This window comes from Balaenoptera acutorostrata, chromosome 10 (genome assembly GCF_949987535.1).
Source record: "Balaenoptera acutorostrata chromosome 10, mBalAcu1.1, whole genome shotgun sequence".
In the NCBI taxonomy this organism is placed as follows: Eukaryota; Metazoa; Chordata; class Mammalia; order Artiodactyla; family Balaenopteridae; genus Balaenoptera; species Balaenoptera acutorostrata.
The window spans coordinates 60,829,331-60,856,204 of NC_080073.1; the positions used below are offsets into that span (position 1 = coordinate 60,829,331).

At 36.6% G+C, this 26,874-nt stretch overlaps 1 protein-coding gene across 1 annotated transcript in view; it reads right to left on the reverse strand.

The window, feature by feature from the left end:
• Positions 1 to 26,874, reverse strand: part of KHDRBS2 (KH RNA binding domain containing, signal transduction associated 2) — a 713,320-nt gene that overhangs the window by 589,959 nt on the left and 96,487 nt on the right. The window contains exon 2 of the mRNA XM_007186974.2: positions 23,151 to 23,278. Coding sequence (XP_007187036.1) covers positions 23,151 to 23,278 — 128 coding nt within the window. The remainder of the gene's footprint in view (positions 1 to 23,150; positions 23,279 to 26,874) is intronic.

Genomic DNA, 26,874 nt, shown 5'->3' on the forward strand with positions numbered 1-26,874 from the left:
GTTGAGGAGAAGAATGTCAAATGAAGGCTCACTGTTTCAAAAGTACAAGACCACACATCTTTATTTTATTTCTATTTTGGTTATATAACCACACAAACTTTGAGTTTTGAGGATTAATCCTGCCACAAATATACAAGAGATAGAAGCAGGATGATGGCAGGATTCAAGGGAAAGTGAACTATTCAAATCATACAAGAAGTAGCATGGAGACTGGATTTAGGCAGTGGAGAAACTCTGAAAATTCTTATGCAGGAGAATGAAATTGTCTAAAAATACTTAGTCAAAATCCTTTGTGAAGAATGCATCAGAAAGTGAAAGACTGAATTCTGCAAAACACATCAGAAGGCTCTTGTAGAAATGGATGTCAAGGCTGACGGTAACCTGAAAGAAGGGGTGGCAGTGGGGCTGGGGAAACATGAATGTATTTGAACTGTGTTTAGGAGGTAAGAATATACAAGATTTGGTGACTGGAGAGTCAAAGCAAGAGTTGAAGATGCTACCCAAATTTCTATCTTTGCAACAAGGAGGATGGGTGTGTCATTCCTTGAAACAGGAGCAAAAGAGTGAGAGCAGATTCTAATGAAAAGAGCATTAGTTTTTGTCTTGCTGAGGTTGGGTTGTCTCTGGAATATTCAGGTGAAGCTGTCAAATAATGAGTACATAAATCTGGAGATCAAGAAAAGATATCTGATGAAGTTAAGGATTGGAAGTCATCAGTAAAAGCATGGTCCTGAAGATCGTGGGGCAGGAAACTGTCAGAGAACAGGATGGAGCCATAGAGGGGACCTGGGTGGAGACCACAAGGTCTGCATGTCCTGCCTCATTTGCAGAATTCAAGGCCACTAGGTCTGGCTCTCTTCCCTACACTGCCCAGAGTAGCAAAATGCACATGCATCTTTTTATTCAGCTTCATTGTTAAGCTATTATTTTTCCTTAATGCATGAACACTGTTCACATAATAGAAAACAATTTTCCTCATATGGTTGTTTTTAGAAGCACAGAACAAGCTCTTCCCAGATCTGTCTTCCACAATTTACAGAAAGACAAGAGTTCAAGTAAGTCATTTGCAAGGATGGAAATGGGGAAAAATAGAGATAGTTTCTGCATAATATTTCCATTTTTGTGAAGATTAGAGTGCTGTATCCCACTGGTGTGTATTGGAGGAAAATCCTGTCATAATTTCAGAGGACATAATGGGATCAACCTTCTTTGCACACGTGTGAAATATGGTTGCAGCAATTCCTCTGTCTACTTAGACAACATATTGGTTGGCAGCAAAATGTTGTATGTTAATTTAATGCCTTTCCCCATACATTTCCCAGGGTATAGCCAGAAACAATTCTATACATACTAAACAATAAAAGGTTCTTAATAATGTCATCAATGCAATTATATCTGATAGCTGAGGTACAGAATCACTGCATGTAAAGATTTTAATAATTTCAAACCATCTGTGACACGAATATAAAAATGACAAACATTTGAAAAATGTTTCCCAAGTTCCAATAAACTATGTGCTTTTTTTGAGTCTTATACTATAATTTTTTTTATCAACTCCAAAGTTACACATTTTAATAGTCAATTTCAGAGAGAATTTTTGAAGACTACATTGAATCTTACAATAAAACATTTCTTTAACTAGTTCAGTAGATTCAGATTGACCTAAAGCAAGATCAAATAATGGGGTACATGATCAAATGTTGATAATAAAGTCAACTGCACAATTAGTATGAAACTGTAAAATAAAAAACTATTTCAAGACTTTGAAATTAGACCCCAAAAGATAACCAAAACTTGCAAAAGTTTTCATAAATCTGAGCATTTTTTTTTTTTAATTTGAGAAAATTCAGGTGGGCCACTTCATAAATTAAATTTTCCTCATTACAACTTTACCTTAAAATATAAATTCCACTTTTGACCTAACATTAGTATTCTATTTGAATTGCAATAAATCAGAGTGTAGAAAGGGAAATACTCTTCTAAGCATTTTGCTAGATTCTATTGCTGAATTCATACAACAAAACAAAAAATGTTATCAGTTCTTTTGGCAACGAGAGTTACTCTTCCAAATGTTTATTTTGCAACTTTTTATGACACCATGAAATTGACAATTTTCCCATTAGTTTAAATATAATACCTTACTCTAAAAGAAGAAAATAAAAATGAGGTAAGCTAAGCCCAACACGGGTTATGATTTCTAATTTCATATTATACAGCCTATCATACTAATGAAGCAAAGTTACTATTGGCACAAGTAATAATGAAGAATTCTGTGAGGCTTCAGCACTTGCTGCATAGTTCTGGAACCATGTGCCAAACATCCAAGTAACTGAAACACAGAGTTCTTCACTCTCAGTTAGTTAGTACATGAAATTAAAAATAGACTAGCAACAGCTCTAGCTCTAATTTCTACTTCTCAGAGATGTGTCTTCAGATGGCAACACAGGAAGTAAACAAAATATATTGTCGGGGGTGTACTCACATGTTTTAACACAATGTGGTATATAACTATGAGTAAAAAATCTAATATGTAAAATACAATATGGTTTATTTAAACATTCATTTGATAATTTAATATTACACATAAAATATTAATTTTTCAATTTATGACATTTCACAAATTTCAATCTCAAATCCCAAACACTGAATAAGGAGGAGGGATATACATTAAGAATGCTTTAAAATTGTATTTAAATAAGCAAGGATGAAATCTACCTTGTAAATAAACATTGTAGATATTGAAGATAACTTTCATGCCTAAGCTTTCTCTTTTTCTTCAATCTTGGTTCATTATTAAGTGTCTATGTAACTTTGAACAATTTAATTTTATCTGTGCCTAAATTTCCTCCTCTGTATAGTACATATTCCACAGAATATTAAGTGGCATAAATCAGGTAATAATATAAATCACAGAAAATACTGTTTGACACATAGTAAATAGTCAACAAATAAAAACTTATATTACCACCAATATAATTGTAATCCCCTTCCAATCACTTTATCTCTATTTTTATTAATGTATTTATTGTTCTCCCTTTCAGGAATGAAGTTACAGAACTCTCAGGGAAATAAGTCGATCTCTCTGTTTTATCACACATACACAGAGCCTGGCAAAGGGTAGGTGCTTCCACACCAAAGAAGAGTATTATTAAGTGGAACAAAAGAAGAAACTGATAATTACTCAGTGGTTATACCTATACAAGCTTCCACTGTGTGCTGATATTATGCCAACTATGAACACATATTCTCATGTATTCCTGATGAAACCTCCAAGCATATGATAACACTCATGTTGCAGCTGAAAAACTTTGATGATGAAAGCATTAATGGAGATTCGCATGGTCATAGGTGAATAAAAGTAAAACTGTGACTCACACTTAGGTCTATCTGGGTCAAAATTCTATTATTTTCCCATTATATTATACTGTCTCCTCACAGCAATCTTTAGCATCTCAAAAAATTCTACATCTTAATATATCCATACAGATTTCTTTCCAGAAACGGAGAAACGCTACAGAAGAAGCAGCCAGGCCTGAACATTACCAAGATGAAAAAACAACCATATAAATAAAGGTTTCTCTATTGAGAGGACTTGACAGTAAGATAAATATTACCCTGATCCTACCCTCTGCACCACTCAACTCTACACCCCAAATAATACCCAAGCTCTCTTTCTCTTCTCTGCTGTGTTTTTCAAATAATGGTCTAGCTTTTCTATAACCTTGCCTCCTTTTCATGCTTTAGCCTCTAAAATTTAACAAAAATTGTTAAAGACGATCTAACACAGTCCCAAAGCTTCTGGATTCATCCTAGTATGAAGCCACTTTAGAACAACTGTTTAAATCTATTTCAGGACTCCCTGAGACCAGTGAAAGCATTTTTTTAAAAAATATTTATTTACTTATTTATTTGGTTGCACCAGGTCTTATTTGTGGCAGGCAGGGTCCTTAGTTGTGGCATTCGAACTCTTAGTTGCAGCATGCATGTGGGATCTAGTTCCCCGACGAGGGAGCGAACCCGGGCCCCCTGCGTTGGGAGCACAGAGTCCCAACCACTGTGCCACCAGGGAAGCCCCCGAAAGCATCTTTTTAATTTTACATTTATGAGTCAAGTAAGTGACTACCACATAGATCCAATGCATATATCCTGAACGACAATGAATTGATAAGAATTAATATTTAGAACAATGATGTGGAGGCCTTGTAGGCTCTTTTGTAAAAGGTCAAATAATGTTTAATATACTGCACTTACTAAAAATGGATAATTAACTAATAAAACATGATATTCAGAAATAACTTGAAACTAATTTGAGTTAATCTTTTAACTTCATTTTAATTAGAAAATATGCTAAAGTGAAGTAACCGATTATTTAGACATTAGAATTGAGTAAAATTTTCACTGTAATTGCTTTCTTCTTGTACTTGGACTCTGCTAAGATTAGCACTGAGGCTGGGATGAGAACAGTGATACAGGAGTCTCTTCCAGAGGACTTGTGATGTCACTGCAACCATTGTGATGGGTCCCCTGAAAATTCTGTAAGAGGCAACAGGTGAGAACAGGGAGGTCCTTGCTCTGGATCACTCTACAGTAACTGCGTTTCCTCCAGTAAGAGTGTCTTCGAGCAGAAGCTGTGTAATTACTCTATATCCACTCGGCAAATATTTATTAACCACCTACCTAACTGTGTGTCAGGCATAGTTCTAGGTGACTGGGACACATGACTGATCGAGAAAGATGAGACTTGGCATTTTGCAGTTGACATTCTAGTGTGGAAAAACCATAAAAATAACAATTAAGAAAATTATGAAATACACTAGAAGGTGATACATGCTATGAAAAAAAGCTAGAGAAGGGTAAAGGGACTGTGAGTCTCTGGGTAGGGAGAGGTGAAGGCATGTGTAGAAGCAGATCAGTTAGTAGGCCATCACAGTGGTCCAGGCAAGAGAAGATGAGGACCCAGGCCAGAGTAATAGCAATGGAGAGGGTGTGAGCTCTTTGACTCTCGATGTATTTTGAGGATGTGTGGGAGAAAGAGAGGAGTCAAGGAGGACTCCACAGTTTCTGACTTGACCAAGTAAAAGGATGGTATTGCCAACAACTGAGACAGGTAGGTGACAGGTGAAGGACACGCAGGGTGAGAAGAATACCAACTGAACCTGGGCTCTCTAGACATCCACGTGGTGATGTCAAGTAGGCAGCTCCATATAGAAGTCTTGGAGAGCAGTCCTGGCTGGATTGTTGGCCATATAAAGCCATTCCCACATAAAACTATGCCACAGAGGACTAAGGGGTTGTGAGTGCAGACAGAGCAGAGCACTGTGGACAATCCTAGGGACTCCAACATTATGAAGTTGTGTGGAAAAGCACAAAACAGCAGAGGAGGCTGAGAAATGGAACCACTTTTCTAACAGGAGAAAAATATAAATTATGGTGTCCAGAAACCAAACGAAGACAACGTGTCAATGATAGTTCAAGCAAGACCATGGTTCAAGTATTTCAAGTGGGTTCTCTAGTGACACAGAAGGCAGAACCAGGACTAATAGTAACTTTAAGGGATAAAGATCATATTTCAATGAGAAAAAGAAATTGAACAGCAATGTCTAATTATTAGATTCAACTGTATTATGATGCAGTGAACTTTCTTTTTAATAACTAGAGGTATTTGTAGACAGGCTGATGAGTATCACAGATATTGTACAAATGATTCCTAAATTGAGTAGAAGATTAGACCATAGAAACTATGAGATATACTCCAACTAATGAGCCTATCATTTCTGCCTCACTTAACACCAGAGGAGAAAGACATCTGCTTTTCCATCTGTGAACCTTTGCAATCTTAGCTGTCTGTGTCCAAAATTATCTCAATGTCTCTTCATATAAAATAAAGTGAATCACAACAATGGTTTAATTCAAAGAAGAGGCTCTGGTGCTAGCAGACCTGAGCTCCAGCTTTAACACTATCACTGAAATATTGTGTGGCTTTAGGAAAGTTCCTGAAATGTTTTTAAACCATAGTATCTTCTTCAGAACTCACCCAGTGTTCTTGAGGGAATAAAAACATTCACTGTGCTTTGCTGGGTGTTTCATATACAGTGGGTACACACAAAAACCTTAATTCTCTAGGCGTGAGGTCCCAGACTGAAGGACTATCTTATGATGCTTTAGTTATTCCTCTAAACTTGAGTTTTAGGCTATACTCTTCATTTAAGCACTATATCTACACATAAACCAGAAAAAGGAGTGTATGATCTTTTTCATAAAAATAATATATTCATCTGTTTTTTAAATTCGTACTAGATTTCGATGAGTCATGCTTGGGGTCAAATTTTCTATTGTATGTTTTAAGATGTCATTTGCTCACAGTGTAATAATAGAACCACACAGTATAAACAGGTAAAGACAACAGGCCTTGAAATCAGAGTTGCTGGATAGGAATCCTGATCAGCTGTTTCCTAATAATGTGATTTTGGCACATGAGTGCTTCTGAAACTCAGTTTGTCTGTAAAATGGGAAGGATAGAATTACTAGGATTTTTGTGACAATTAAATGATTTAGTATATGTAAAAAATATACAGTGTCTGATATATATAAAAACATTCCATAATCCTTAGTTTTTATTATTTGTTTCTCTATCTAGGAAAAAGATTTTAAGTAGAAACAATGTTTTTCCTATTTTAAATTTTTTCAATTAGCCCAAACTATTTTAAAAATATCTTTATTGGGCTTCCCTGGTGGCGCAGTGGTTGAGAATCTGCCTGCTAATGCAGAGGACACGGGTTCGAGCCCTGGTCTGGGAAGATCCCACATGCCACGGAGCGACTAGGCCCGTGAGCCACAATTGCTGAGCCTGCGCGTCTGGAGCCTGTGCTCCGCAACAAGAGAGGCCGCGATATAGTGAGAGGCCCACGCAGCGCGATGAAGAGTGGCCCCCACTTGCCGCAACTAGAGAAAGCCCTCGCACAGAAACGAAGACCCAACACAGCCATAAGTAAAATAAATAAATTAAAAAAAAAAAAAAATCTTTATTACTAGGAAAATAACATGTTAGTATAACTAATTCAGAGAGCACAAAAGAGCCTGCAATGGAAAAGGGCCTCCTACTGTTTCCTTATTATCTATCTCTGTCTATCATCTTATATATATAAGTGTACATATTTAATATAAATATATCCTTTTTATGCTCGAGAAATAAACTAAAATATTTTATACTTTCACTTAACAGCATATATCTGTGCAAATATATTAACTCTAAAATAAATTGCTAGATATCCAACTGATTCCAAAAGTCTATGCCTTTGTGATTTTCATTGATTTTGCAAAACTGCTCCCTAAAATGGCTGCATCTCCATGCTCTGAGCAGCAGTTTACAGAGTGTATTATTCCCCCATACTCTAACACCATTAGTATTGGTTATAATCAAACTTTTTTCGTCAGTCTGCTAGAGGACAGAAGCATTTCAAATTCATCTTAACTTGATTTTTCTAGTAAGTGAGGTTCAGGGTTTTTTCTATTTGCTTTAAACAGTATATGTATGACAACTGTGTTGGTATCACTGGCTTCTTCTTCAATTAGAAAGAGTAGGACCATTACATAAAAATAAAATGAACTGTCTGTCATGTGTTTCAAATATTTCTCAAATAGCCATGCCAGTTTAGCATTTTGATTGTGACTTTTTATTTTGGTAATCATCATCACTATTTTTGCTTATACAGAAGTTTTAGTTTTATGGCATAAAATATTTTAATCATTTACTTATGGCTTCAAGTATTTTCCATCTTTCTTAGAAATATTTTCCCCTCAAATATTATAAAATAAATTTCTCATAATTTATTCCAGTACTTTAAAAAAAATTTAATCTTAGACCCCATTGAGATTTATGCTGGTGCAAAAGATGGGTTAGGGATTTAGTCTTTATTTTCTTTTGCCCTAAATGCCTCACTAGTTCCCTAACAATTAATGAATAAACAATTTCTTCACACTGATTTCAAATATACACTCATTATATATGTTCATGTCATTTCATGAGGAACGGAAAATTGATGTTACCAAATGCCTGATTTGATCCTGAAATTCGATAATTTTTAAACAATGTTTTAAAGTACTAAACCAGTCTTGCATTCCTGTAATAAAACTACATTTGTGTGTAAGTTATTTTGCTTGTAATGTGCTATTGAAATTCGTTTGGTAATATTTTTGTAACATTATTTTTATTGCAATAAAATATATACAACATAAAATTTACCATTTTAACTATGTTTAAATGTGGAATTGAGTGGCATTAAGTACATTCACAATGTGCAACCATCACCACATCCATTTCCAGAATTTTTCATCATCCCAAAGAGAAACTCTATATCTATTAAACAATAACTCTCCATTCTTCTCTCTCCACAGCCCCGGGTGACCTCAATTCCACTTTCTGTACCTATGAATGTGCCTGTTCTAAGTACCTTTCATAAGTGAAATCATAAAATATTTGTTCTTTTGTGTCTCACTTATTATCCTTATTAACATGATGTTTTCAATATTCATCCATGTTGTAACATGCATCCAAATTTCATTGTTCCTTACAGCCAAATAACATTCCACTGTGTGTATACACCACATTTAGTTTATCTGTGCATCAGCTGAGGACATCTGAGTTGTTTCTGTATTTTGGCAATTGTGAATAATGGTGCTTTGAATACTGATACACAACATTTGGTAATATTTTTAAAGTTTTTGCGTTGATATTCATAATTGAATTGTAGTGTTTATTTTTGTGATATACTTGTGAAATCCATGTATTTTAAGAAAATTACTTATAAAATGGTAGAAATCTAAATGTGTTACACAAATTTCTTTTAACAATTACTTAAATTTGAAAAAGTAAATAAAAGTCACTCACAATTTTTCTACATGATTCTAAATTTCTTTCAAAAAGGTGGTTGTAGTCAGGTCTTAACTTAGTATTATAAGTAACAATAATCCCTTCTCTAGACCTTTCTGGAGGTTGGGAGGAGATGCATTAATTTCTATTTCCTGTATCCTTTCCAGAGGAAGTTTTTTTCCTGCTATTCTCAAGGTATATTATAGTGCTTGAATTTATATCAAATTAATTTGGTTCCATATGTCAATATGTCCTTCGAGGTCAGTAATAATATGGGAATCCATTCAACTGATAATGTTGTGCCTCTCGATTTTAATAGTGATCTTTCTCCTCTACTCTCTTGAAGATCTATCTATATAAAAATCCATTTCTACTGCAACAACAAAATAAACAGCAGAAGGGCCATCTATGCTCTAATGGGTGTAGAGAAACTTATTGAAGGCTCACTGAATTAAACAAACAAATGAACAAACAAGTAAATAAAGAATGGCAAGATTAAAGAAGGGATGTGAGGTAGAAGATCTTTTGGCTCTCAAAGGACCCTTGAGCAAGGATACATGTTTGGACACATTTCAAAAGGCAATAGCATTTTAATGATCCATTTGAAGTAGTTCCCAGTATTTCAGTTGAAGGTGAGTGTGAAATAAACTGATGGGACAGAAACAGCAGGTTAAAACAGACTGAAGATCCCCTAGGGGGTCTAGACCTAGAAAAGAAGGCTAGATCGTTTTGGGAAGTGTGAACACACATTTTGCAAGGGTGTGCTGAACTACTGAAAAAGGATGGAGAGAGAAACACATACAATTCAGGATTAGGAACATATGGGTCACTGGAGACAAAAAAAAGTTTAAGTGCTAAATGGAAAAATACTATTTAAATACATGGGATAGACATTAATAAAAAAAAGTCATTGGGGGCTTCCCTGGTGGCGCAGTGGTTGAGAATCTGCCTGCCAATGCAGAGGACACGGGTTCGAGCCCTGGTCTGGGAAGATCCCACATGCCGCGGAGCAACTGGGCCTGTCAGCCACAACTACTGAGCCTGCGCGTCTGGAGCCTGTGCTCCGCAACAAGAGAGGCCACGACAGTGAGAGGCCTGCGCACCGCAATGAAGAGTGGCCCCTGCTCACGGCAACTAGAGAAAGCCCTAGCACAGAAATGAAGACCCAACACAGCCAAAAATAAATAAATAAATTAATTAATTAAAAAAAAGTCATTGGAAAAGATAAGTACTAGACAGAATACCTCGGCAAATTTCTAAATTTTTCTGGAAAACATGGTTATTTCAGGTGCCACTCTATCAAAGAGAATGCATTGTACAAGCACTTTGGAATTATTTTCTTTCTCATAAAAAAATGTGACATTTCTAGGAGTGTCATTATTTTCTCAATTGAGATTTAAATTCACAGGTGAGAGATTAGGAAACAGATATGAATGAAACTGAAATCACAAAGCACATCAAATCCTCTTTTCCATTTCCTTTAGAAAAATAAAAAGCAAGCGATGCTATGAAGTGGTCTCTGGTAAAGATAAAACAAGCTTAATATATAAGCTACAGAGTGGCTTTTAGAAAACCACATTCCTTAGAAAAATAGAGAGATGTTTCCAAGATTGTAAGTGGTAATGCTGGTTTTGAAGTGTCATAGTTTCCACAGTTAGTAACCGTGGGTCTCTATTAACCATTCTTTTTTTTTTTTTAAACAACTTTATTGAAGTATAATTGCTTTACAATGCTGTGTTAGTTTCTGCTGTATAACAAAGTGAATCAGCTTTACGTATACATATAACACCATATACCCACCCTCTTGTAGCCCCCTCCCACCCTCCCTATCCGACCCCTCTAGGTAGTCATAAAGCACCAAGCTGATATCCCTGTGCTATGTGGTTGCTTCCCACTTGCTATCTATTTTATACTTGGTAGTGTATATATGCCACTCTCTCACTTCGTCCCATCTTACCCTTCCCCTCCACATGTCCTCAAGTCCATTCTCTATGTCTGTGTCTTTATTCCTGTACGGCCCCTAGGTTCTTCAGAACTTTTTTTTTTTTTTTTAGATTCCACATATAAGTGTTAGCATATGGTATTTGTTTTTCTCTTTCTGACTTACTTCACTCTGTATGACATACTCTAGGTCCACCTCACTATAAATAACTCAATTTCATTTCCTTTTATGGCTGAGTAATATTCCATTGTATGTATGTGCCACTTCCTCTTTATCTGTTCATCTGTCAATGGACACTTAGGTTGCTTCCATGTCCTGGCTATTGTAAATACTGTTGCAATGAACATTGTGGTACATGATTCTTTTTGAATTATGGTTTTCTCAGGGTATATGCCCAGTAGTGGGATTGCTGGGTCATATGGTAGTTCTAGTTTTAGTTCTTTAAGGAACCTCCATACTGTTCTCCATAGTGGCTGTATCAATTTATATTCGACCAAGAGTGCAGGAGGGTTCCCTTTTCTCCCCACCATTTCCAGCATTTATTGCTCGTAGATTTTTTGATGATGGTCATTCTGACCGGTGTGAGGTGATACCTCATTGTGCTTTTGATTTGCATTTCTCTAATGATTAGTGATGTTGAGCATCTTTTCATGTGTTTGTTAGCAATCTGTATATCTTCTTCGGAGAAATGTCTATTTAGGTCTTCTGCCCATTTTTGGATTGGGTTGTTTGTTTTTTGTTATTGAGCTGCATGAACTGCTTGTATATTTTGGAGATTAATACTTTGTCAGTTGCTTTCTTTGCAAATATTTTCTCCCATTCTGAGGGTTTTCTTTTCATCTTGTTTATGGTTCCCTTGCTGTGCAAAAGATTTTAAGTTTCATTAGGTCCCATTTGCTTATTTTTGTTTTTATTTCCATTACTCTAGGAGGTGGGTCAAAAAGGATCTTGCTGTGATTTATGTCATAGAGTGTTCTGTCTTTGTTTTCCTCTAAGAGTTTTATGGTGTCTGACCTTACATTTAAGTCTTTAATCCATTTTTAGTTTATTTTTGTGTATGGTGTTAGGATGTATTCTAATTTCATTCTTTTACATGTAGCTGCCCAGCACCACTTAGTGAAGAGGCTTTCGTTTCTCCATTGTATATTCTTGCCTCCTTTATCAAAGATAAGGTGACCATATGTGCATGGGTTTATCTCTGGGCTTTCTGTCCTTTTCAATTGATCTATATTTCTGTTTTTCTGCCAGTACCATACTGTCTTGATTACTGTAGCTTTGTAGTATACTCTGAAGTCAGGGAGCCTGATTCCTCCAGCTCCGTTTTTCTTTCTCAATATTGGTTTGGCTATTCGGGGTCTTTTGTGTTTCCCTATAAATTGTGAATTTTTTTGTTCTAGTTCTGTGAGAAATGCCATTGGTAGTTTGATAGGGACCGCACTGTATCTGTAGATTGCTTTGGGTAGTATAGTCATTTTCACAATGTTGATTCTTCCTATCCAAGAACATGGTATATCTCTCTATCTCTTTGTATCATCTTTAATTTCTTTCATCAGTGTCATAGTTTTCTGCATACAGGTCTGTTGCCTCCTTAGGTAGGATTATTCCTAGGTATTTTATTCTTTTTATTGCAATGGTAAATGGGAGTGTTTCCTTAATTTTTATTTCTGACTTTTCGTTGTTAATATATAGGAATGCAAGAGATTTCTGTGCATTAATTTTGTATCCTGCAAATTTACCAAATTCATTGATTATCTCTAGTAGTTTTCTGGTGGCCACTTTAGGATTTTCTAAGTATAGTGTCATGTCATCTGCAAACAGTGACAGTTTTACTGCTTCTTTTCCAGTTTGGATTGCTTTTATTTCTTTTTCTTCTCTGAATGCCATAGCTAGGACTTCCAAAACTACGTGAATAAAAGTGGTGAGAGTGGACATCCTTGTTTTGTTCCTGATTTTAGAGGAAATGCTTTCAGTTTTTCACCACTGAGAATGATGTTGGCAGTGGGTTTGTCATATATGGTTTTTATTATGTTGAGGTCGGTTCCCTCTATGCCCACTTTCTGGAGAGTTTTTATCATAAATGGGTGTTGAATTTTGTCAAAAGCTTTTTCTGCATCTATTGAGATGATCAAATGGTTTTTATTCTTCAATTTGTTAATATGGTGTATCACAGTGATTGATTTGCATATACCGAAGAATTCTTGCATTCCTGGGATAAACCCCACTTGATCATGGTATATGATCTATTTAATGTGCTGTTGGATTCTATTTGTTAGTATTTTGTTGAGGATTTTTGCATTTCTCTTCATCAGTGATATTGGTCTATAATTTTCTTTGTCCGTGACATCTTTGTCTGGTTTTGGTATCAGGGTGATGGTGACCTCGTAGAATGAATTTGGGAGTGTTCCTCCCTTGCTATATTTTGGAAGAGTTTGAGAAGGATAAGTGTTAGCTCTTCACTGTATGTTTGATAGAATTCACCTGTGAAGCCATCTGGCTCTGGGGTTTTGTTTGTTGGAAGATTTGTAATCACTGTTTCAATTTCAGTGCTTTTGATTGATCTGTTCATAGTTTCTATTTCTTCCTGGTTCAGTCCTTGAAGCTTGTACATTTCTAAGAATTTGTCCATATATTCCAGGTTGTCCATTTTATTGTCATATAGTTGCTTGTAGTCATCTTTTATGATCCTTTGTATTTCTGCAGTGTCATTTGTTACTTCTCCTTTTTCATTTCTCATTCTGTTGATTTGAATCTTCTCCCTTGTTTTTGTGATGAGTCTGAAATGGTTTATCAATTTTGTTTTCTTATCAAAGAACCAGCTTTTAGTTTTATTGATCTTAGCTATCGTTTCCGTAATTTCTTTTTCATTGATTTCTGATCTGATTTTTATGATTTCTTTCCTTCTGCTAATTTTGGGGTTTTTTCTTTTTGTCCTTCTTTCTCTAATTGCTTTAGGTGTAAGGTTAGGCTGTTTATTTGAGATTTTTCTTGTTTTTTGAGGTAGGATTGTATTGCTATAAACTTCCCTACTAGAACGGCTTTTGCTGCATCCCATAGGTTTTGGGTAGTCATGTTTTCATTGTCATTTGTTTCTAGGTATTTTTTGATTTCCTCTTTGATTTCTTCAATGATCTCTTGGTTATTTAGTATCGTATTGTTTAGCCTACATGTGCTTGTATTTTTCACAGTTTTTTTCCCTGTAACTATTATCTAGTCTCATAGTGTTGTGGTCAGAAAAGATGCTTTATACAATTTCAATTTTCTTAAACTTACCAAGGCTTGATTTGTGCCCCAAGATGTGATCTCTCGAGGAGAATGTTCCATGTGCATTTGAGAAGAAAGTGTACTCGGTTGTTTTTGGATGGAATGTCCTGTAAATATCAATCAAGTCCATTTGTTGTAATGTGTCATTTAAAGCTTTTGTTTCCGTATTTGTTTTCATTTTTGATGATTTGTCCATTGGTGTAAATGGGGTGTTAAAGTCCCCTACTATTATTGTATTACTGTCAATTTCCCCTTTTATGGCTGTTAGCATTTACCTTATGTATTGAGGTGCTCTTATGTTGGGTGCATAAATATTTACAATCGTTATATCTTCTTCTTGGATTGATCCCTTGATCATTACATAGTGTCCTTTGTTGTCTCTTGTAACAGTCTTTATTTCAAAGTCTCTTTTGTCTGATATGATAATTGCTGCTCCAGCTTTCTTTTGGTTTCCATTTTCATGGAGTATCTTTTTCCATCACCTCACTTTCAGCTCGTACGTGTCCCTAGGTCTGAAGTGGGTCTCTTGTAGACAGCACATATATGGGTCTTGTTTTTGTATCCATTCAGCCAGTCTGTGACTTTTGATTGGAGCATTTAATCCATTTACATTTAAGGTAGTTATTGATATGTATGTTCCTTTTATTTTCTTAATTTTGGGGGGTTTGTTTTTGTAGAATTTTTCCTTCTCTTGTGTTTCCTGCTTAGAGAAGTTCCTTTAGCATTTGTTGTAAAGCTGGTTTGGTGGTGCTGAATTCTCTTAGCTTTTGCTTGTCTGTAAAGCTTTTGATTTTTCCATCGAATCTGAATGAGATCCTTGCTGGGTAGAGGAATCTTGGTTATAGGTTTTTCCCTTTCATCACTTTAAATATATCCTTCCACTCCCCTCTGGCCTGCAGAGCTTCTGCTGAAAGATCAGCTGTTATCCTTATGCGGATTCCCTTGTATATTATTTGTTGCTTTTCCCTTGCTGCTTTCAGCATTTTTTCATTTTGTTTAATTTTTGTTAGTTTGATTAATATGTGCCTTGGCGTGTTTCTCCTTGGGTTTATCCTGTATGGCACTCTCTTCACTTCCTGAACTTGACTGATTATTTCCTTTCCCGTGTTGGGAAAGTTTTCAACTATAATCTCTTCAAATATTTTCTCAGACCCTTTCTTTTTAAATTATTCTTCTGGGACGCCTATAATTTAAAGGTTGGTGTGCTTAATATTGTCCCAGAGGTCTCTGAGACTGTCCTCAACTCTTTTCATTCTTTTTTCCTTATTCTGCTCTGCAGCAGTGATTTCCACCATTCTATCTTCCAGCTCACTTACCCATTCTTCTACCTCAGTTATTCTGCTATTGATTCCTTCTAGAGTATTTTTAATTTCAGTTACTGTGTTGTTCATTACTGTTTGTTCGCTCTTTAGTTCTTCTTGGTTCATGTTAAACGTTTCTTGTATTTTCTCTAGTCTATTTCCGAGATTTTGGTTCATATTTACTCTCTTTAGTAGTTTGCCTATTTCCTCTTCATTTATTTGGTGTTGTGGGTTTTTATCTTGCTCCTTTGCCTGCAAGATATTTCCCTGTCTTCTCATGTTGTCTAATTTACAGTATTTGAGGTATACTATCCCTCAGCTGTAGGGTTGTAGTTCCTCTTGATTCTGTTCTCTGCCCCCAGTAGTGAGGTTTGTCCAGTGGCTTGCCTAGGCTTCCTGATGGGAGGGACTGGTGCCTGCATTCTAGTGGATGGAGCTGAGCTTTTTCCCTCTGATGAGCAGGGCTGTGTCAGGTTCTATGTTTTGGGGTGTCTGTGAGCTTAGTATGACTTTAGGTCGTCTGTATGCTGATGCATGGTTTTGTGTTCCTGTCTTGTTTGTTGTTTGGTGGGAGGCGTCCAGCCCTGGGAGCTGCAGGCAGTTGGGTGGAGCTGGGTCTTGGATTCAGATAGAGGCCTCCACAAAAGCACTCGGTGATTAATCTTCCCTAGGGCAGGGAATTCTCTCGTGGCCCAGTGTCCTGGACTCAGTGCTTTCACCCTGGAGCCTCAGGCCCAACTTCCAGTCAGGGAACCAAGACCCTGCAAGTCACTCCTGGCAATAAAGGTGATTAAAAAAAATTTTTTTAAAGATTAACAAAACCCCAAGGGCTTCCCTGGTGGCGCAGTGGTTGAGAATCTGCCTGCTAATGCAGGGGACACGGGTTCGAGCCCTGGTCTGGGAAGATCCCACATGCCACGGAGCAGCTGGGCCCGTGAGCCACAACTACTGAGCCTGCGCATCTGGAGCCTGTGCCCCGCAACGGGAGGGGCCGCGATAGTGAAAGGCCCGCGCACCGCGATGAAGAGCGGTCCCCGCACCGCGATGAAGAGTGGCCCCCACTTGCCGTAACCAGAGAAAGCCCTCACACGAACCGAAGACCCAACACAGCCAAAAATAAATAAGTAAAAATAAATAATTAAAGTAGCTATAAAAAAAAAAAAAAAAAAAAAAGATTAACAAAACCCCAGACAAATGGTAAAAAGTAAAATCAAACAAACAAAAACAGAAACAAGGAAACACACACACACACAAAAGAAACAGAGCCAAATAAAACAAAAATCAAGAGAACAACAAGACAAACGAACCCAAGAACGAAATCAAACCATTAAAAAGAAAAGTAACAAAAACACAAAACCAGAAAACCAAACCAAAGCAGAGTGCCAATGGAAGAATGAAGCAAAGAAACAAAACAAAGCGACAAAAATGATTTAAAAAAAAAAAGAAAAAGGGGAAAGAAGACAGAACAACAGAAAAGCAACATAGAAATAAAAATGTAAAAAAATAAAATAAAAAATATATTAAAGTAAAAGAAAGGGGGAAAAAAAAGACAAACAAGGCCCCAGACAAATGGTAAAAACAGAATCAAACAATCAACAACAGAAACAAGGAAACACACGCACATGCAAAAGAAACAAAATCAGAACCAAACAAAAACAGAAACAAAACAAAACAGAAACAAAAAAAGCAAGAGATCAGAGAAACTGAAGAACCTAAAAACGAAATCAAACAATTAGAATCAAAACTAACAAAAACACAAAACCTAAAAACAAAACCAAAGAAGTGTGCCAACTGAAGAATAAAGCAAAGAAACAGAACAAACCGATAAAAATAATTTTTAAAAAAGGGAAAAAACACAGAACAACAGAAAAGGAAAGTAGAAATGGAAATTATTTTTAAAAATACAAAATATATGAAAGAAAAAGAAGGGAAAAAATGAGGGAAAAGAACACAGAACAACATAAAAGTGAAAACAGAAATATATAAAAAAATTTAGGGGCGTCCTTGGTGGCGCAGTGGTTGGGAATCTGCCTGCCAATGCAGGGGACACGGGTTCGAGCCCTGGTCTGGGAAGATCCCACATGCCACGGAGCAACTAGGCCCATGAGCCACAACTACTGAGCCTGTGCGTCTGGAGCCTGTGCTCCACAACAAGAGAGGCCACAATAGTGAGAGGCCCGCACACCGCGATGAAGAGTGGCCCCTGCTTGCCACAACTAGAGAAAGCCCTCGCACAGAAACGAAGACCCAACACAGCCAAAAATAAATAAATAAGTGATTTAATTAAAAAAAAAATTTAAATGGTATAAAACGCGAAGACCTCCCCCAAAATAAACTAAAAAAAAAAAAAAGAAAAAGCCAGAACCAAGAAGAGAATGAATCAAAACATAATAAAAGTAATAGTAATAATTATGTTTCCCTGGGATCTCAGCTGTTAAGTGTCCTTGCACACACCATGAGCCACAGCCCACCTCTGCCTCCCCAGGAGGCCCTCCTCTGCCTCTGGGCTGGTCTCTGGACCTGCTGTGGGCCCTGTGGGGACCACTCAGACTCTGATGTGGCCCAATTCCTGTGTGTGCTTGTCCCCAATGTCCACAGCTGCCAGAGATAGTCTGTTTTCATTTGTGGGAACACTCATTGTCTACTCAGATATTGGATAGACGTAGGGTCTAGCTGATCATGGGGATTTAATCTGCAGTTTGTATAGCTCATGGAAAGATTTTCAATCCTCTTTCTTAGTCGCCCCATCCCTGGGCTTCAACTTTGGTTTTATCCCCACCTCTCTGTGTAGTCCACCCACAGGAGTCTGGTCTTGAGGATGTCTTGGAGCTCGTGGGTCTGCCCCAGTGAGGACCAGGTGCAGAGGTGGTATGACTGCTTGGATGGCAGGAGCCCTGGTGGTGCCAAATGTGCAGGGAAGCCAGTGACCATGGGCGCAAGAGATATGGCCCTAGTGAGGGCCTTTTCTGGCACCCGGCGTAAGGTACGTGAGGGCTGGCCCTGGCCGGGCTATTTTTGGTGCCCGGCAGCAGGCATGTGAGGGCCAGCCCTGAGAGGGCTTCTTTTATTGTCCGCCAGCAGGTGCCAGCATGAGGGGAGAGAGAGGCTACAATAGTGGCTCCTCCCCCTGTGTGTGACTCAGCAGTAGCACCTGCTTCCATGGCAGTCCGGTCTTCCTCTGTAGGCATTCCCTGCTGCGGATTTCCTCCCTCCTGTCCCCTCAGTCTGTCTTCCCACAGCCAACAGCAGTTCTCGCCCCAGGCCTGTTCTCTAATCCCCATGCTCCAGCTCCCAGCCCCCTTGCACACCTGTGAACACATGTCCCAGTCCGGGGCATGTAGGGCCGCAGTACGCACTCTCTGTGTAGTTCTGACTCTGTTCCATCTGCCACAGATGAGCCGCTTCACCCTCTTCCAACAGCCTTAAATGCTTCCCTTCTGTCCCAATTGATTTCCCTGTCAGAGAGGGGTTTCCCCGAATCTGGGAATCTCTCCTCTGCTTCAGCTTCCCAACCACGGGGTGCAGGTCCTGTCCCACTTCCTCTCCTCCTCCTTCTACCTTCTTTTTTTTGTCATACCCAGTTATGCAAGGATATTTATAGTCCTTTCTGTTGTCCAAGGTCTAGCATTCAGCCAGTGTTCTGTGAGAACTGTTGCATCTATAGTTGTATTCCTGATGCATCCATGGAGAGAGAGATGAACTCCACCTCCTCCTACTCCTCTGCCATCTTAACTCATCATCCTATTAACCATTCTTAAATGCTCTGATAATTACTTACAAAGTTAGAAAAAGTAACAGGTTTCGGTTTTCATCTTTCAAAGTACAGAGAAGGAAACAAGATTTGTGGGAGGACATGCCAGGCTGTGGAGAGTGCTTCCAACCAGGCACAGAAGGTGCTTTTGAACATATTTTGGAACTTTAATTTTCTGCATTAATCTACATAAGGAATTGATTTCAAAAGCAGCACAGGGGGACATGGCTGCATTTGATCTTAAAAGGGGCCAAATTTGGGGGGCCGATTTATGCTCCCGGCAATTTATTGCTTTAAAAAGTTGGCAGTAACTTGGGTTGAGAAATAAAAAGTGGGCCTTGGGGCAAATTTAATTGAAGAAAATGTCTGATGTATTTCAGAGGATTCTAAAGGCAACATCAAAAAGGTATTTTTAAAAGACACTAAGAGGTTGAATTGCCCAGATGGACAAATAGGTATGATAGCAACAGGCAGGTCTCCAGCAGGTGGCGGCAGTACTGCCCCATCCTCTGACCCTCCTCACTGTGCCCATGCTTGTGATGGGCATCTTTCTGCATGGATGCCTGCTTGTGATAGTCATCCTTCTAGCAGAACAAAACAGAACACAGCAGCCAACATTATGAGTATCTTAGTTTCTTATGTCCTGTAAGGCACTTGTTTGTCGAGGACCAAGAAATTTTGGCATTCTTTATTCTGCTTCTTGCAAGGAAGAAAACTGACTTCATTAATATCAAATTTATGCCCCAAGCTACAGTTCTCTTCTTTTTCTGTATATGTAATCTCCTAGCATGTCAACACTAAATCATAATGCCCTAATACACTTTCAAAAGCAACTAAACTCAATACACATATTTCCAACACTACAAACAACTCAATATAAGAAGCCATGACCAAATTCACATGTGCAAAGTTTACAGACAAAAACAGTGAGTTACAACCACCACTGGCCTGCTAGAGACTGTAAACTGATTCTGATTATAATATGCATAAGAGTTGGAAGTATCCAAATTTGAAAAAAATAAATGTATATTGGAGTATAAAGTGCCATGTGTGTGGATTCAGGGAGAAAGAACTAATGTTAAAGGTGGTGAGTTTTCCACACTAATCTCAGGATTGTAGAGGAACATACTGACCACGTTGCCTCCTTAGAGATTTGACCATCAAGACATAATCGCTCTGATTCTAAAACATTTGCAAATGTAAACAATAGATATACAAAGTCTATTTATTTACTAATCTTGTTACAAACAAAAAAACAAAAAAATGAAAACAAACAAAAACTGTCCATTAAAATAATTTAATATGGCTTTTTCCCTCCAAATTAAGTGATTAACCACAAAACACTAGATAAATCATTCTTAATGTGTGTGAAAAGTATTCTTATATTTTCTATAATTTAAATCTTAAACTTCTCTCAGTTCCTTGAATTACTCAATTAAGTCAGCAAATTAACTTGAATTAGAGACTAATTAAAACAAAATCTGTCTGAAAAAAGTCAAGTAATAAAATCGGGATGAGGTCATTTCCTCAAGAATTCCCATAATTCTGTATTACTCTTTGTTGGAGAGGATGATGTCATCACCACATGGACTGTCACTCCACACAGCAGGCATCAAGGGCAGGGACAACTGTGGGAGAACACGTGGGAGGCAGGCCTTTCCCCAATGGACCCCTGAAGGGTGCATCACTTTTTATTTTAAAAGAGTAAACCTTGAACCCATACTGTTGTGTCCTGCTCAACACTTCACAGGATCATACCACACTACACGTGTTACAGCTCACAAATGCACAGCAAATACGGCTCAAGATTAGAGATTATAGTCTTAACACCACAGATATTCAGTCAGCAGGAGAGAAACACTTTTGAAATTAAATATTGTTTTCAAAACGTTGATTTTAATTTTACTGTTATAGTATAAAAACAAGGAAAAATAAATGTAGGTCAACTTGATAGATGATTGTGTTTCTCAGTATTCTTTTTCTGTAAAAGGGCTCTAAGAGTTCTCTATGTATGATAATTAGATGTATGAAATGCACATCACCATAATAAATAAAGCAGTCTGTCATTATATTCACTATATTCATAAAAATGGTACATTTTATAAGGCATAAATTGTTATTTGATAATACTCCATAAAACTATTAATCATTAGGAGCTATCAGTTTTAACTTTCTTCCACACTTTACATGAAAAAGTCATGCAAAATGTGAGCATTTTTAGTCAAGTTAAAAATGTAATGGTTCACAAAAAATAAAGAATTTAAAATAACAGCAGCCTCGTGAAGCATTCCATCTAGAGCAAAGATTATTTCTTTGAGCAATTCACAATTAGTTGTGAATTTTTTATGAGCAAGTCATAATTAGTTACCACATCTGTAAAATAGAAGTTTTATGTATTCTGTGATTTCCAAGATTAGTCTCAGCTTAAGCATTCTGTGATTTTAAAAATTCAAGGGGGTACAATAATTTGCTAGTGAGACATGGTTTATTTCAATATGAATAATAGGTGGTTTTGTTGTTTAAAATTCTTCCTATAAATTATGAAATTAAATCTCACACAAAAATTAGACACCATAAAATATTCTTGTTTCAGTAGTCATCATTATGAATCAAGTGTAAACTACTACTGTAATATTCAGCATAACATCACTCACACCATCACTTGGAGAGCTATCAGGACTTGAACTGCCAACACAACTTTGTCAGAGATATAGAGCTGCATTTTATTGAGAAGCATATACTGAGTCTATCATGAGCTTTCTCATATCCAAAGAATAGACAAGCATTTTTCTGAGAAAAAGTATCAAGTTATGTAATATTTAAATATATGATTTAAAGAAGGAACCTGTACTCCATCTAGACTCTAATGGTTTAATTAACCAGGTTCCTTAAAAAAGACACAATACCCCATCATATTTCTACCATATTTCATTACTAAGTAAAACTTTTCATGTACATTTCTATGACAGCCCAATTTAATATTTGAAAACATAATTGTAAAGTAAATTTCATAAAACTTAAATTATAAATATATATCTATTGAATGTACCTATCTTGCAATAGTGTAAGTCTAGCTCAAAATAAACACAAAAACCCAAAACGTGTATGCCCAAAACACCTCATCTGAAAGTTAAATGTTATGGTTTGATGTGCTGTAACAGCTTATTCTGTTTGAAATAATTATAAACACAACCTTCTACTTAATTGTATTTACTAAACTTTATCATATTAGAAGACAATTGGTAAACTACAGCATTTATTTCTGTAATCTTTATTATTAGGATAATTATATGGTCTTTGCTTCAGATACACTCTTCAGAAAGTTAATTACCAGCTTAAATCTTTGAGTTTCTTTTTTTTTTTTTTGCTTAGTTAATTTACTTGGAAAAAAAAAGAAAGAAACTGCTTTCAACCATTGGAATTTATGAATATAAGTAATGAAACCATGCTATTGAAATGTTATATTTTATAATCATGATTCTGCTGATAAAAATATCACATGATGACAAAGTGTCTAGTGAAAAAGTATTTTCAAGAAAATACTATCATAATCATTATATAAATGGACTCTGAATATAGAAGACTAGAGATTATAATCCAAGGGTCTAATAAAGACTATATTACCTTCCTAAATATAATAATTCTCTGCTGTTTGGCTAATGCTGTATATTGACAGTAGCATTAATTCTACTCCCTTTTGTAATAAGAATATGCATTTTAACATGAACCAAAACATTATTGAGTGTGCATATTTGAAAAATCAAATTGTCAAACTATTTACATGTTAAATAAATGATTAAAATATCTAGTTATGCTTCCCATATTCACAGAATAAAAATACAGCCATCAGTTGAAAATTATTGTACTTTCAAAGTGTTTTCCTTTTTCTATGTCAGTATCATATATTTGTATATATTAAAAAAATGAAGCTTTACATTTATTTCATGAAAGACAATGAATAAAACATCGTCTTATTTTTATCAATTTTTTCTTAATTCTATGAGAACAAAGCATATATTGCAGTACCTTTGGATACTGTTTGACAGGAATCAATACCCTTTCTGAAAGCTTTATGTTTTTGTTGCTGATGACATCAAGATATTTCTTTTCTTCATCTTCCTTTTTTCCGTCAGAACCTTGAAATTTTTCAATTTCTGAAAAAAATTCACAAGAAAAACATTAAATGAAATGAGAAGTCATCATAAATACACTGACTATTCTTATCACTCCCCTTCTTTTTTTTTTTTTAAATTTTATTTATTTATTTATTTATTTATTTTTGGCTGTGCTGGGTCTTCGGTTCGTGCGAGGGCTTTCTCTAGTTGCGGCAAGTGGGGGCCACTCTTCATCGCGGTGCGGGGACCGCTCTTCATCGCGGTGCGCGGGCCTTTCACTATCGCGGCCCCTCCCATTGCGGGGCACAGGCTCCAGACGCGCAGGCTCAGCAGCTGTGGCTCATGGGCCCAGCTGCTCCGTGGCATGTGGGATCTTCCCAGACCAGGGCTCGAACCCGTGTCTCCTGCATTAGCAGGCAGATTCTCAACCACTGCGCCACCAGGGAAGCCCCACTCCCCTTCTTAAATAAGATTTTGAAGAACCTTGATAAAAGGACTGAAAGCTATGCTACTGTACTGTCTGTACAATGATCTATATCAACTAAAACCAAAAAGCAATGACTGAAGATACGACTGTCTTCTGTGAAACAAAGGATGCATTTAATTAACTTTTAACATCCTCAAACAAAATTTGAGAAAGAATATTCCCTTTCATTATTTAAAATATCTAAGCAAACATAAATTTCCTAGGAGCAATGAATAGAACAAATATATTTTAACGTTAAATGTTTTGTTTTTAGTCAGAATTGTTCCTAAGGAAAAATAATTGAAAATAGAAATCATCCATTATCTAAAACAGGGTAGTAGAGATAAACAGTATGCTATTTTATATTCTAACAAACTTAAATCCAATTAAAAAGGGGGGTCACAGAAAAGTCACATAAAGGATTAAATCTGTAAATGCTATCATTCATATTCATCAACATGAAACTACCTACATAGATGTTTAAGAGGAAATACTAATTTATCCTTATGAGAATCTTCCCAAAATGAATATTTTTTATTTAGTTATTAATTTTTGTCTGCATTGGGTCTTCATTGCTGTGCGTGGGCTTTCTCTAGTTGTGGCGAATGGGGGCTACTCTTCATTGTGGTTCATGGGCTTCTCTTGTGGTGCGCAGGCTTCTCTTGTTGCGGAGCATGGGTTCTAGGTGCGTGGGCTTCAGTAGTTGTGGCATACAGGCTCAGTAGTTGTGGCTTGTCGGCTCTAGAGTGCAGCCTCAGTAGTTCTGGTGCATGGGCTTAGTTGCTCTGTGGCATGTGGGATCTTCCCAGATGAGGGCTCTAACCCATGTCCCCTGCACTGGCAGGCAGATTCTTAACCACTGCACCACCAGGGAAGTCCTGAATATTTTTTAAGCAAATGTACACTATTTATCCTTCCTTCCTTTTTAAAATTAATTTATTTGCCACAGTAATACAAAGGATCATAAGAGACTACTACAAGCAACTATAGGCTAATAAAATGAACAACCTGGAAGAAATGGACAAATTCTTAGACAGGTACAATCTCCCAAGATTGAATCCGGAAGAAATAGAAAAAATGAACAGAAATTGAATTTGTGATTAAAAAACTCTCAACAAACAAAAGTCCAGGACCAGATGGCTTCACAGGTGAAGTCTATGAAATATTGAGAGAAGAGCTAACACCCATCCTTCTGAAAGTATTCCAAAAAACTGCAGAGAAAGGAACACTCCCAAGCTCCATGACCTTGGTACCAAAACCAGACAAAGATACCACAAAAAAAGAAAATTATAGGCCAATATTACTGATGAACATGAAAATTCATCAACAAAATATTAGCAATCTGAATCCAACAAAACATTAAAAGGATCATACACCATGATCAAGTGCGATTTATCCTGGGGATGTGAGAATTTTTCAATATCCACAAATCAATCAGTGTGATACACCACATCAACAAACTGAAGAATAAAAATGATATGATCATTTCAACAGATGCAAACAAGACTTCTGAAAAAATTCAACACCCATTTATGATAAAAACTCTCCAGAAAGTTATACAGGGAACATACCTCAACATAATAAAGGCCATATATGACAAGCCTATAGCTAACATCATACTCAATGGTGAAAAGCTGAAAGCAGTTCTTTTAGGATCAGGAACAAGACAAGGATGTCCACTCTTGTCACTTTTATTCAACATAGTCTTGGAAATCCTAGCCATGGAAATAATAGAAGAAAAAGAAATAAAAAGAATCCAAATTGGAAAAGATGAAGTGAAACTGTCACTGTTTGCAGATGACATGATACTATAAATAAAAAATCCTAAAGATGCTGCCAGAAAACTACTAGAACTCATCAATGAATTTGGTGAAGTTGCAGGATACAAAATTAATACACAGAAATCTTTTGCATTTCTATACACTAGCAATGAAAGATCAGAAAGAGAAATTCAAGAAACAATCCCATTTACCATCTAATCAAACACAAAAAATACCTAGGAATAAACCTACCTAAGGAGACAAAAGACCTGTACTCCAAAAGCTATAAGATGCTGATGAAAGAAATAAAAGACGACACAAACAGATGAAAAGATATACCATGTTCTTGGATTGGAAGAACATGGTATTATTATATTGTCAAAATGACTGTAATAGCCAAGGCAATGTACAGATTCAATGCAATCGCTATTGGTTTATCTTTGTCACTCTGTCATAGAAATAAATTAAATTTGTCTGACATTATTTGCTCTCTACAAAACTGCCACTTAGGCATTTTTAGACATTTGAAATTTGATCACTTGATGATTAATTCCAACAACTTTTCCATCAAGAAATGGGGCTGGATGAAATACCATTTCCACTGCTTTTTCTGTTAATTTCTATACTTTCCTTTAAAAACTTCTTTTCTTTTTTTTTCTTTTAATTGGGGTATAGTTGCTTGACAATATTTTGTTAGTTTCTTCTGTATAGCAAAGTGAATCAGCTATATGCATACATATATCCCCTCCTTTTTGGATTTCCTTCCCATTTAGGTCACCACAGAACATCGAGTAGAGTTCGATGCTATACAGCATCATTCTCATTAGTTATCTAATTTATACATAGTAGTGTATATATGTCAATCCCAGTCCCCCAATGCATCCCATCCCCCTTTCCCCCCTTGGAGTCCATACATTTGTTCTTTATGTCTGTGTCTCTATTTCTGCTTTGCAAACACGTTCATCTGTGCCATTTTTCTAGATTCCACATATATGCATTAATATACAATATTTGTCTTTTTGTGTCTGACTTACTTCACTCTGTATGACAGTCTCTAGGTCCATCCACGTCTCTACAAATGACCCAATTTTCTTCCTTTTAATGGCTGAGTAATTTTCCATTGTATATATGTACATCTTCTTTATCCATTCATCTGTGGATGGACATTTAAGTTGCTTCCATGTCCTATTGTAAATAGTGCTGCAATGAACACTGGGGTGCATGTGTCTTTTTGAATTATAGTTTTCTCAGGGTATATGCCCAGTAGTGGGATTGCTGGGTCATATGGTAGTTCTATTTTTAGTTTTTTAAGGAAGCTCCATACTGTTCTCCATATTGGCTATATCAATTTACATTACCACCAACAGTGCAAAAGGGTTCCCTTTTCTCCACATCCTCTCCAGTATTTA